The 13682-nt window shown below is 34.9% G+C and overlaps 1 protein-coding gene across 1 annotated transcript; it reads left to right on the top strand.

The window, feature by feature from the left end:
* The first annotated feature begins 10096 nt into the window (after positions 1 to 10096).
* On the top strand, positions 10097 to 13299 carry LOC120086747 (uncharacterized). Its single transcript, XM_039043534.2, has 9 exons — positions 10097 to 10341; positions 10446 to 10564; positions 11082 to 11196; positions 11297 to 11358; positions 11557 to 11608; positions 11792 to 11903; positions 12050 to 12148; positions 12243 to 12370; positions 12485 to 13299. The coding sequence occupies exons 1-9, from the start codon at positions 10154 to 10156 to the stop codon at positions 13095 to 13097; spliced, it is 1488 nt and encodes a 495-aa protein (XP_038899462.1). The 5' UTR covers positions 10097 to 10153; the 3' UTR covers positions 13098 to 13299.
* The last annotated feature ends 383 nt before the right edge of the window (positions 13300 to 13682 follow it).

Raw genomic sequence — 13682 nt, 5'->3', positions numbered from 1 at the left:
CTATTAGTAGCTACGAGTGATAGACTTTCATTATTATGAGAAAATAATATAAATATATTGGTGATAGCCACCAATATACTAAAGCCCTATTTAAAACGCGAGAAACATGAATTTGACAATTCTAATGTTTAAAGTTGATGATATTAATTATATAACTTAGGTAGATATCGATGATATCTGCATATTAGTGATTTGACTTAGGTAGATATCATTGACATCAATGATATTAATGATATGATTTAGGTACATATTAGTGATATTCGTGTATAAGTAATATCAATTGTCAATGATATTAGTGATATAAAAATGATTTAGGTAGATATCAATGACATCAATGATATCAATGATATCCGTGTATCGGTAATACCAATTATCCACATATTAGTGATTTGACTTAGTTAGATATCAGTGACATCAATGATATGAAAAGGTTCCACTTGCAGTTCATTAATCATCGGTAGAAACAGAGCACTAAACGAATAGTAAACATGGCGGAACGACGGCCCGACCACAGCAATCATAGTAAACCTGGCGGAACGACTGCCCGACCGCAACAATCATAGTGAAATATTTGGGTTTAAACTCTGGGCAGTCAGGGTCCAAACTTCTCTGAAGCCAGATTACACCAGTTTCTCCTATGACTGACTTGATGGTTTAAAATGAACGCTGGCAGACAAAAACTTAGGTTCAAGTCGTTTTCCGAAGAAAAGATTATCTTCGGAAGGAAAAAAAATCCTAATGAATTCCAATGGACAAAATCAAACGAAGAAGAAGGGTTGGGTTTTGGCTGTTTGTTGTTTTTACGGAAGTGCCCTTGAGAGATCGAAAAGAAAAGGAATCGTACGAATGTTTGGGGAAGACAAGGAAAGGGATAAAAAAGTTGTCAGTGACTATCATTGATAAAAACTACCATTGATAACATGTTATTGATGGTAGAAACTAACACGGATAACACGTTATCAGTGATAGAAGCTACCTCTGATAGCAAATTATTAGTGATAAAAGTTGCCACTAATAGCACGCTATTGATGATAGAGAGTTATCACTGATAGCATGATATCAGTGAGATCATTGATAGCATCTTATTAGTGAAAGAAGTTATCACTGATAACCATGACATGAGTGATATTAGTGATATCAGTGATAGAACTTGGATGATATCTTGAGTTTCTTTCAAAGTTGATAATCAATTATAGAAGTCTGTCATTGATAGCGTTAAGTGTTAATATTTCAAGGTTGATTTTAATTGATGAAAGTCTATTAATGATAATGATTGATAGCTGCTATTAGTCATAGCCATGATAGAAGGAAAATTTGTACGGATGACTCATTTTTTGGGCCAAAAATGTCAAGTGACTCATTTTTAAAAAATAATGTCAATTGACCCTCTACTGACATCATCGTCATACCAGATTATATAAATTGCCCTCACAAGTGCCTCACGTTATAAGTCTCGCTCTCATCTGGTCAAACGCTCCCGCTCTCACTTTAAATTCCCTAGTTTGATGTGATTACTCGTCAGTATACGAATGATTTGACAATTTTCACGATTGAAGCCTCAAATCAATAATACCTAAACACAATACAATGGTGATTTCTTTAAACTCTAAACTCCATTTCAACGGTGATTATTTCCTTAGTTTTCGATGATATTTTGTTGAACGGAGTTTTTTCGAATGGGGATTTCCAAGACGAGGCTTTTTTCAGAACGAAATAGGTTTTCCAGAACGGTGTTTCATTATTTAGATGCATGTTTCATTATTTTTGCTGTGTTATTTCTGGAAATGTAGGAATTGAGCATTACGAAATTTTGTATTGGGAGAGAGAGAGTGAGAGGGAGCAAGAGTAAGAGAGAGCGAGATTAAAAGAGAGGGCGAGAGTACACTTCAATTGCTTGTACAACTTAATGACAAATGTTCTCTTACTTTGTAGGATGACAGAAAAGTGTCTACTTATTCAATATGGAGGTGATTGGGATGAGAATGAAAGTTCGTATATTGGGGGCGAGATGACAGAAATCATCGTGCATGCTACATTGAAGTATGAAGAACTTAAATCTCATATTTATAGGGTTACAAATGTCAATTCTTCAGAGTTTGATCTTATAATGAGAGTTAAATATAAGCTTGAATACAAAGCCCTTTCACAATATATAAGAAATGATAATGATGTTCGATTCCTTCTTTTCCAGAAAGAGCTTAGTAGACTTCAGTTATCTGTAACGCTAAAATCGAATCAAGACAAAAATATTAGAATGGGGTTTGGAAATGTGAGTTATGATGATACGACTGTGGACAGATAATACGAGGAATCATATGAGTTTTGTCAGGAAGAGGATAGATTGTAGTCATTTAGAGCAACGTTGTGGTCTTTCAATGGATGGTAATGAGCAAACAACAGGATTGAATGAAATAGATCATGATCATAGAAATGTGTGTTGTTTTACAACAGCTTCAATGGTTCCACCATCTATATCTTCAACTCATAGGGGATAGTTGATTATACATGGTACCTCTTCATCTTGGACAGATGTTGAAGTTGGTCAACTATTTTTTAGTAAAAAAGACTTGAAAATGTGATTATCTATTTTATCCATCAACAAAAATTTTGAATTTAGGGTCAGGAAGTCAACCAAATCTTTGTTCGCTGTCAAATATATTGGGGAGACTTGTAAATGGAGCCTTTGTGTAGTGAAAATGAAAAAGGTGTGATATATTCAAGATCACAGAGTATTCACGTTCGCACACATGTTCCATCGAAATTCTAAATCACGCCCATAGACAAGCAACTGCTTCGATTGTTGGTCAATTGACTAAAGATAAATTTACATGCATAAGACGTAGTTATAAACCTCGTCATATCATTGAGGATATGAGGAGAGATTATGACATGAATATAAGTTATGATAAAGCGTAGCTTGCAAGGGAAGCCACATATGATCTCACTAGTGGTACTTCATAATATTCATATGTCATACTACATGCTTATGGGGAAGCATTAAAAATAGAGAATCGGGGTACAGTGTTTGAGATCGTACTTGAAGATAATGTGCACTTCAAGTATATCTTTATGATATTAGGACCTTGTATTAGAGGTTTTACAAGCTGTTGGCCTGTGATAATTGTTGATGGGTCACACTTGAAAGGAAATTACAAAAGGACCATGTTAGTTGTAGTTTCTATGGATGGGAACAATCAATTATACCCACTAGCATATGCAATAGTGGACAATGAAACCGATCGATCATGGAAATGGTTTATGTCGAATTTGAAATGCATCAGAACCTGATGATCTAGTATTTGTATCCGATCGGATGGTACCTATCAGCAATGCTATTCGTGCATTTTTTCCCACCACATTTCATGAATTGTGCACGTGGCACATAGAATAGAATCTTATTACAAACTTTAAGGACAGTACAGTTGTTGGGATGTTTAAAGATGTAGCAAGGGCATTTCGCATGACAGAGTTCTAGACAAAATGGGACGAACTTTGTAGTTTTCGAGATGGTGCTGTCACGAAATATCTAGAAGACATCGGTCTTCAAAGGTGGGTACGGGTTTACCAAATAGAACGAAGATATGACAACATGACGTCCAACAGTACAAAGTGTTTCAATTCGTTAACTAAAGAATATTGGTTATTGGCCATAGTATGCTTGATTGATCATGTTAGAGGAATGCTTCAATCGTGGTTCTACAAACGGAGGAATTACTGGGCATCTCAAACGATATTGCACTCTGAGTACTGTGAAACCCGATTGGCAAGTGAAGGCGATAAAGGCAGACGATATCAGTTTGAGTCTATTAATTGTTATCAGGTCCACGTTCGAGACAATCGATTGGACGGTATTGTGAATCTTCACATGAAGGAATGAACATATAAGGAATTTGATTCACTTGGTATCCCATGTTCGCATACAATTGTGGCCGTCAGAGAACGAAACATACTCATCTAGAGTTTTTGCAGTTGATTTTATGCAGTAGACTCTCCAATGACTGCGTATGCAGAGCCTATAAATCCACTCAGGCACATATCTGAATGGAAGAGACCTTCTGGATATGTAGAAAAGACTATCATTCTTCCAAATTTTGTGGTACAAGTTGAGCAACAGAGAGTGAGAAGAATACCATCCAGAGGAGAATTTTGCAAATAAATAAAATGTGGTAGGTGTGGGAATTATGGGCATAACCGAAAAAACTGTAGCGAACCGCTCATAATTGAGTGACATACTGAAAATGGTAGAACTAACTCAAAAGTTGATCAAGGTTGATTGCCGAAATGTAGACCCAATTGGCACTTTAATTATCTCAATGTACTCACTCTGTATGTTTCGATCTCTCAGAATGTCACTCATACTCTTGTAATGTATACTCTTACAATGTCACACGTGCTTATGCATAGACTGTTTTATAATATAGACTCTTAGAATGTAACTCATGCTTATGTACAAACTCTTATGAATACCATCAGAATGTGAATACCCTGAGAATGTAAGTCCCGCTCTCTTTCAAAATCTCGCTCTCTCCATAAGTGTTGCTCTCCCTGAAAGTCTCACTCTCTCAATCTCGCTCGCTTTAAAAGTCTCACACTTTAAATATATATAGTCAGAATAAGTAACAGATTCCAATGAAGTTTTATATACATAAAAAAATACATTAAAAAATCCATGTTTTATACACAAAAAATACGAAGTATTCGCCCACAACTGACACGCTAACTGCATTCTATATTCATTCATTCTCTCTTGAGTGATTACGGAAGGATCAACACCAGTCACCAAATGTTTTAGTAATTTTACTCCAAAGATGCCACAATCAAGCAACCCGTGTTATATGTTGTCGTTGATAGGTCAGGTGATTTTTCAACGAGATGTCGATAGGTTCAGTTTTGAACGTTCCACGCCACAGTAGTGAAGTAGGGATGGTACTGTGGCAGTCAATGGCTCTAGCCAAGTCCCCAGCTTCGTCATCGATATGTATGATGGAAGTGAATCAAACACGAATATATGGCCTCTGTTAATGTCTATTGAAAGGACTATCCAGTGCTCATTGATGTTCATTGCCATATACACGAAATCCACATCTACACATTTGACATCGAATTTACCAGTGATGTAGTTCTTATACGTGTCTTCATCCTCCCATATTAAAGCAGTCTCCAGCCTCTGCTTATTCTTTATCCATTTAAATACCCCGCTACGAGCATTAAGGTGACTCTACAAAATAAAATGAAAAGTTAAGTAACAAAATATATCATAGTAACATGACTTTGCACAACAAAATATATCAAAGTTTATCGTTACTCTAATTGGCAAGATGGTGATTTGGTGAACTTGTGCATGCACATGTCAGGTCGATTATAAAACTTTTATTTCATAAATTGAAATAAAGTATTTATGGTCTGCACAAAAAATTACTATGTCAGTCAAAGTACAAGATACTAATTGTAAAGAAGTTAAGACTAGAAAACTTACATCGTACTCAACCCACGAACTCGGTTCAATCAATTCCTGGAAAAATTGCTTCGATAGTGGCTTAAAGGAATTCTCTCAAACCTCGTTATCTGTATTGTCATTGGTGATTCAGCCCATCATTTCTATAAAGATAGTAAGTGGAACATTATGTGCTACTCGACAATCACTTTGAATAGTGACGTTGGTACACTTGAGAGAGGATACTTAACCATTTGACTTTCAGACGGAAGATGTACCATAGTTTCGTCATCTTTGTTATTTTCTTCTTTAGTTGAGCTGGAGGTGTATATTTATCAACACCTTTCCTCTTACGACTAATTCTTTGAGATTCTTACATAAACAGATAACAAAAAATTACTCATAAAGAAATATAAAAAAAAATATATAAATTCAAATCACGAAATATAAACAAAGATTACCGATCAATAAATTACTCACCAATGTAACTCCTTGCGTGGTCGTAAAAATATTAAAAGTGTCGACCTCTGGAATGTCAGACGTGTTGGCCTCTGGGATGTGGGATGTCAGTGGATGATGTAGACACATCAGGCTGTGTATGTGGGATGTCAGCATCTATAGGTTGGACGTCAATGGGTGATGTTGTGGTATTGGGCTCTAGAGGGGGATAGGAGTATGTGTAGTGGTGGTATTTGGAGGCTTTAGAGGGAGGGATGGGAATATGAAAGGCAGTCGCATCAGTGGTATCGGGATCAATAGGTGGGATGAGCGACATTGTGGCATCGTCACCTGTATGTGGGATGGGTGACCTTGTCGTTTCCTCAATCACCGTGAAACCCTTCAAGTAGCAAACATAAAATGATGAGTTCACGAACACATAAAAACTAAATATAAAGCAACGATAGTAAATGCAAACCTTACACATAGACTGTAACAGTGATTAGATGATCGACAATTGTGCTTTCATGTCTACCATGTCTTCCTCGATCTTGGATACACGACTATCTAAACTCGATATACGACCATCCAACCTTGATAGTGAGTTGTCAATGCTCTGCAGGTATGAAAAAGTAGAATCGTTGGGATTGGCTCCCTCCATGCGCCTAGCATGCTCAGGATACTCCTCATCCATAGATCTCTATAGAAATCCACAAGATGGACATCAGGTGGGTTCAACTCATCCTCATCGCATACGTCCCTCACCACCTCATGGAATATATCATCACTAGGTGTGTATGCCTCTCCCTTCATCCTTCCATATTCAGCATCCTCGTGCTCAGCATGCTCGTGTTCATCATTGTTACCTCCACGATGATCAACATTATCACTTTTAGAACTACCTCCACTACCCGGCCTACTGCCGCTTTCAACACTATCATCTTGACACCTAGATTGAATATAGGTTATCTTTCCACTAAGGTATCTCGAAACTTCCTCTCAGCGTCGGTCATGACAAGACCCTCTTTAACCTTTGTCTGCATTAACATTCCACTAAAATGGTTATTGTCAATTTAACAACCAAATAAACATATTATGCATAGAGTACACTTATATTATTAGACTCGAATATGTCTCTCTCGAGTACTTTGAAATACACTGAGTGGAGCATGACCATCGTAATATACGAGGCAAAGTCACCTTGCTCCATCGTTCAATAATGTTCCCAGCTATCGATGCTGCTAGGATCTTGTACGTCCATAACTAAATAAAATTTAACATATATTAAGAACAATAATAATGTTAAATCAAACAACACGATTATTATGTTAAGCAAATTTACCTGGAACGCTTGTAAAAATTCACACAAAGAGTATGTCATGACATAATTTTTATTTTCTTTCACCTTCATCTTGTATGAACTAATCTTATCATTCAATTCAGTCTTTAGGACATCGACTGTCCTCTCCCAAATAATGGTACCCCAGTCTAGATTGTTGTAATACTCTACGTTTTGAACGTCCTTAAATCGTATAAGTTCTACTGCACTTTTCTGCTTGTTTTTTCCCATCATTGCAACCTCCGTGTAGTATACTAAGGTGATCTTCATAGCATCCTCTTCATCTTCGAACTCCAACTCCTTATATCTTTCTTCTAGTAGACTAATATGTAATGTGTCCTTCGGCACTCGATTACCAAAATACTTGATTGCAAGTTCATATGAGGACTCCCCATTCTGATCAACTCGCGTAGGGAATCGCCACAATCCAGTCATCAACAAAAATCATCCTTCGAAAACGTGACGATCTTTCCACCAACAGAGAATCTCATTGAGTTAGCTCTCGTGCTCTTCACTTCTCTCAACAACATATGGTGGATAATTGGGTTATTGAACACCATGTCAATGTCTACAAATCATCCAAAAATTGTTCTCTTGAACATCTCTAACTGCTGTGGGTTAAGGTTCTCCTTAACAGTCTTGTTCGCATTAGCAATGTGGGCTAAGCTCATTACTTGACTGGGAAATTGGTCGACTATAGGTATTTGGAAACGTGTTGGCATCTTAAATCACTCCTGTATGAAATAAAGATTCAATCAATAATTCCTTCAGGAAAAAAAATTGTAAACACAACATTCTGTTTAAGTATCGATAGAACCGCTATCGCTATACATTGTCTCGTTAATGTCACTCTCGTCGATTTCATTCTCACTTATCTCAGTCACATTATCTCTTTTTACTCTTCTTCAACCTTAGAACACATTGAAAACAAGAAAAAAAATAAACAAAAAAACCATAGGTTCACAGTATTTCTAAGCCCCAGAACGACCCACCATTTTTGGTGTCGCTCTCTTTAGTATCGCTCTTGCTGATTTTACTTTTACTTATCTCACTCATGTTCTTTCTTTTTACTCGTCTTCAACCTTAGAACATATTGAAAACAAAAAAAAAAAAAAAAAAAAAAAAAAAAAAAAATCATAGGTTCACAGTATTTCTAATCCCCAGAATGACCCACCCTTTCCCCATTATCGATCAATTTAAGACATAATTGGCACAGATTGAAATCACTTACTGATTAGATTCGATTTTTCGGTGGCAGTGGAAGATTTTGCAAGCCCAAATGATGGATTTCAAATGTAGCAAGACTGTCTGGAGCTTATAAGTGATATGAAGCCGTTACCTTTGAAGAGTTTTTAGTTTTGGTTGGTTTCAGCAAAAGGGTAAGAAGACAAAGAGATGAGGGCATTTATGTAATATGGTATGGTGATAATGTCAACAGAGGGTCAATTGACATTATTTTTAAAAAATGGGTCATTTGACATGTTGAGTCCAAAAAATGGGTTATCCGTACAAATTTCTCATGATAGAAGATTATTAGCGATAGTTACTGTGTTAATCTTTCAAAGTTGATAATCATTTATGAAAGTTTATCCGTGATAGCTACTGATAGTTTTCCATAATTGGCATAGCTTAATCTTTCAAGTTGTTGGTTTTCTTTCAAAGTTGATAACTACTTATAAAAGTCTATTATTGATAGTCATTGGTAGCCTTAAGTATTAATAATTCAAGATTGATTCCAATTGATGAAAATGTATCAATGATAGCCACTGATAACTAATAGCAAACTGAAAGCTAAAATTTCAAGATTGTATTAATACTTCTCAAATTGAAAGCTACCATTGATAGCAGCTATCAACGATTGTAGTTGTAACAGCTATCAGTGGCTATCAGTGATAGCTTTTAATTTGAGAAAACTGGGAAGAAGTGAGCAAAATAGTGTCTAGGTGTGAGCTTTTTAGTCTTTTACCATTTTTTGTTCTATTTGTTCAATTATTTTATCATTGTACTACATATTCTATTATTTGGGGCTTGAATTCCATTTATGCAACTAGTCCAAAATCATTTACAATGTTATACAAATACTTAAATACAATGGTTTTATATTTTCTCAAAAAAAAAGGAAAAAAGTAAAACATTTTCATATATATAATTAAAAACATATTAGAAAATATGATTTAGTTTCCATTTGGTGTCTAGGTTTCAAATTATTATACTTTTAATCTTTAGTTTTGAGTTCGGTTTCATTTTAATCCCTAGGTTTCAAAATGTTATAATTTTATCCTTGAGATTTTTTTTTCAATTAGGTCCTTAGGTTTCAAAATTTATACTTTTAACCTTGATTTTTCACTCACTATCATTTTCGTTTTTTAGTATTAATGTCTATTAATTAATTTTAAAAAATTAAAAGAATTATAACTCATTAAGTTTTACTATTTTTCTTCATCACCATTAAAGCCAATTTTAAAATTCTAATTCATAATTATTAATTTTTTTGACAACCATAATTATTTAAATTTGATTAATAGACCTTAACGACAAAGATTGAAAGTATGTATTTACTGAAAAATCGTGGTTAAAAGTATAAATATAGAAATCTATAGATAAGTTATAACATAACTCTTTGAGATTAAAATTATAACATTTTAAAACCTAAGGATTAAATTGAAATCAAACTCAAGAACTACAGACCAAATGTCATTTTTCCCAAAAACATGATAAGTAGGTCATTAGTCAAATTTTCTAAATGGGCTCACGTACTACTAAGCCCATGATCCCAATGCAAAGCCCAAAACCTTATCAGGCCCAATTTTCATTTGCTTTCGTCCTTAGCTACTAGCCGTTGCACTTTGAAAATTTAATCATCTCCCCTTTATATAGCGCTTGGGCGCCGACAAAACGTTGCCCTTCCAACACCGCACTGAACGGAGAGTGATAGCATTTTGATGGCATTCTCTGATAATCTCGAAACCAATCCTTCTCGCTTCGATCTAGAAGAACTTATCGACGACAATTGTGATTCGGATGACGAGTATCATTCCCATGATTCGGAATGTGATCCGAGTTACAGAATTGAGAAAAAAACCAATTCCAAGGTTTCAAGGACCTCGATCAGGAAGAAATCAAAGCCGTTGTAAGTATTTGGATCTTTTTACACATTTCTGATCTTTTTAGCTGGGTCAGCTATTAGACTTGATAAATCAATATAGAGCTGAAATTCATTAGGATTTTTTGCAGGGAAATTGTAGACATGAACCTGATCGTGGATATGGATATAGATGATGTAGCGCCAAATGTTCCGATTCTAAATGAAAATGATGAAAAAGATATTCGTGAAGTGCTATCGATCGTTAAAAGTGAGTCAATTTTTTTTTGAATGGTTCCTTTACGAACAGAGATAGCCATAAATAAAAAATCCCACTCGATATTCAAATTGTTCCTTTTTGAGTTCACAGGAATCAATAAAACAGAAGAAATATTTCAATCCGGTTAAATTTCATCCAAATGTAGTAGGATCAGAATGAAGAGAACTATTATGATTTCAGCGAAGTTGAAGAAAAAAATAATTTTATTTCAAATCGGAACTCTATAAGCTTCTGTCCTATCCTCTTTTTGCGTTTCTTGTAAACAATTGTTGTGCTCTTGCCTTAGGTATTGCTGAAATATTATGATTTTGTGTCATGTCTAGAAAAAAAAAATTATTTCGATTTCGATTCCCCTATGGATGTATGCATTAGTTAAGAGTAAAAACACTTGAAAATGTTCCCTTTCTTTTGACCAAATGAACTCAGAGAAGGCTGGTTTAATACTGTTTTAGTCTCCCCCTTCTTTTGTTCCTCACATAACACATTTCTCTATCATTCTTCGGGGCAGCTGGTAAGCTAGAGAAACTCAAGGTAGAACAATGTAAGGCTTATCTGAGAAAGAATGGATTGAGGCTGACAGGAACGAAAGATGTACTCATTCAGCGCATCAAGGAGCATTTGGAGTAAGTTTGTATTGTGTGTATGGTAGTACAAAATTGGTTTTAAAAGGAGTCTATGGCTAACAGCACATTTCTTTTCTTTTTTCTTCTTAATTATTTTCAGGATTTTAAATAGTGGAGGGGAAAACAAATACCCAGAGTATAGCTTTATAGTGAATTGTAAAGGTATGATCTTAGTTACATGATGAGGATAAACGTGTATGAAAAGTCTATTTGCTTTCATTTTAACGTGTTGCTGATATTTAATTATAATGTTTCTCTAATTCTTGAGGATTGTCTTTTTATGCCTAGCTGTAGTAGTTTCTTGTTATGTAATTGGTATAGTATCTCTATTCTCTCGTGTCTGATATTCGTTTGATACAGGTGATGCCTGCATGGGTGATGTTGTTATGTTTGAGCAAAAAGTATACGAGATGTAAGAATTTAAATTTAATGTATCTTATTCCAGTTTACTTTTACAAAAATATTAGCCTTCTGTTTTCATCATTTCTAAAAGGATCAAGAATTCAATTCCAAAAATTGTTTTTCCCGAGATTCGTACTCGATCTGTTACTTCTCATGTCATGGATAGTTTCTTAATAGGATATTCATCATTCAGGTACAATATAGCATCTAGGAGCTCCATAGGTCCTTCACGTGGAACAAGAACGGTTGTAGGTCGCATTGTGAAAGAAAGCTATGGATCTTCCAAACAACAACATACATTTACGGTGAGGTGACTTTTAAAAGTGAATTATGATGACTGGTGACTTAAGATGAATCTTGGTTATTTTTTTAGTAGTCGTCTTCTTGAATTGTCTTACCATTCAACAATATTTATTATTAAAAGCCTTTTCCTTTCCTTTTTTTGAGCTAGATTGAAGTTTTGTGGAGTAAGGGTGAGAAACCCCTTCCTCCACTTCATCCCCTTTTAATCAAGGGTCGAAATCTTTACCGGATTAAGACTTTTAGACAGGTTACAGTTACATTTTATATTCTTCTTTTGACTTTTCTTATATATATTAGTCTCAACTTTGCTTTAAAATGACCCATGTTATCAAATTTTGTAGACTTGGGAAGATGAAGGAGAAAGGCAGAAAGTTTTAATGGAAAAACATGCTAGGGGATCACTTGCAAGATCAAATAGGGAAACACGTGTAGTAGAGAGAGAAAAAAGAAAAACACACAAGGAAAATAGGTATTATCATTTTCTATCAAACAACCTTGAAATGAGACTTATTCATCTATATATATTCATCCATATATGCTCAGTATTTTGGTTAAGACAATAGTTTGAAATTCTATGCTTCAGGAAATCAAGAAATGAAGGATTTAAAGACAATCCTTCTCAGTCAAATCTATCTTCAGCAGGAACAACGTTAGTTCAATCCATGGAAAAGTTATCGGTTGATTCGAGAAAAGTGGTTCATCAACATCAGGAAGAACAATTGTTTGGTAATTCAGGAAAAGCATTTCAACATCAACAGCCAGAAAATCCATCTAATCAAACAAAATCAGATTTGTTCATTGATCATAATAGACTACCATTTCAACATCAAAACAATTACTATAGCCAACCCCAAATGAAAGCCAATCATTCGGCTTGCTACAGTATAATGCAGCCTATCATTTACAAGGCTGATCATGCTGCTTCTGTTAACGAAGTTCTTGATAATACAAACCGCAGTTCGTGGGATTATCATTATTCTAGATTGCCAATGGGCCGAATGAATCTTTATCCTAGAGTGAATCAAACTGCACAAGAAGGCTACAAGCAACAACAATGCCGTCATTATGCTGTAGGGAGATGTTACTACGGGGAGAATTGTAAATTCTCGCATGAAATGACACGAGATTTTGTCCGAAGGGAGAAAGAAAGATTGGGACATCATCACATTCATCAAAATGCTCGCCATTGTCGGTAACTAGTTATGTACAACTTTTGGAGAGTTGTATTTTGTATTAGAAAAGTAGCGTATTGCTACTTAGATAACTTTTATATTTTTTGAATGAGTAAAATGATCTCAACTTGATTTGAACCTGTGATCACAAATTGGGTTTAGAGTTTAGAGAAGTGTTTTACTGTTTTAAGATAAACATACTACCAATGAAAATTGTGCTTTATGACTTGGGATGTGCATATATATTTGTCATTATGCAATATTCACTCATACATGATGGACAATCATCAAACCTCACAACTCTATCCTCATACGTTTGTACATCTTTACTCTAAAGGATCGAAACATCAAACTTCAAAGTGATAGTACAAATTTTAATGAACTAGACTAATATTGACAATATCTTACCATTAAGACTAAGAAATACATTGCACATGTGACGTGTAAACAATAAAACTTTTGTGTACTACAGTAATATGAATAATAGGACATCACATACATGTGAGCTACAATAATGGTTTAAGAGAAATATAGCTAGGTTAATAAGATAATTAAGCATGTCATGACATTATTAGGATGTCATTTATTCCTTTATGACCCTAGCTTGTA

Source organism: Benincasa hispida, chromosome 9 (assembly GCF_027475165.1).
Source record: "Benincasa hispida cultivar pf3 chromosome 9, pf3_genome.v1.1, whole genome shotgun sequence".
Classification (NCBI taxonomy): domain Eukaryota; kingdom Viridiplantae; phylum Streptophyta; class Magnoliopsida; order Cucurbitales; family Cucurbitaceae; genus Benincasa; species Benincasa hispida.
The sequence above is the reverse complement of the archived record's forward strand: the minus strand, read 5'-3'. Positions and strand labels throughout refer to the sequence as shown.

What these genes read in the sequence shown, in the direction of transcription:
- LOC120086747 (XM_039043534.2), top strand. Translation starts at nt 10,154, where the DNA reads ATGGCATTCTCTGATAATCTCGAAACCAATCCTTCTCGCTTCGATCTA. An exon ending in CGCATCAAGGAGCATTTGGA is followed by an intron (nt 11,197 to 11,296) that starts GTAAGTTTGTAT and finishes AATTATTTTCAG; the next exon opens with GATTTTAAATAGTGGAGGGG. An exon ending in GAGCAAAAAGTATACGAGAT is followed by an intron (nt 11,609 to 11,791) that starts GTAAGAATTTAA and finishes TTCATCATTCAG; the next exon opens with GTACAATATAGCATCTAGGA.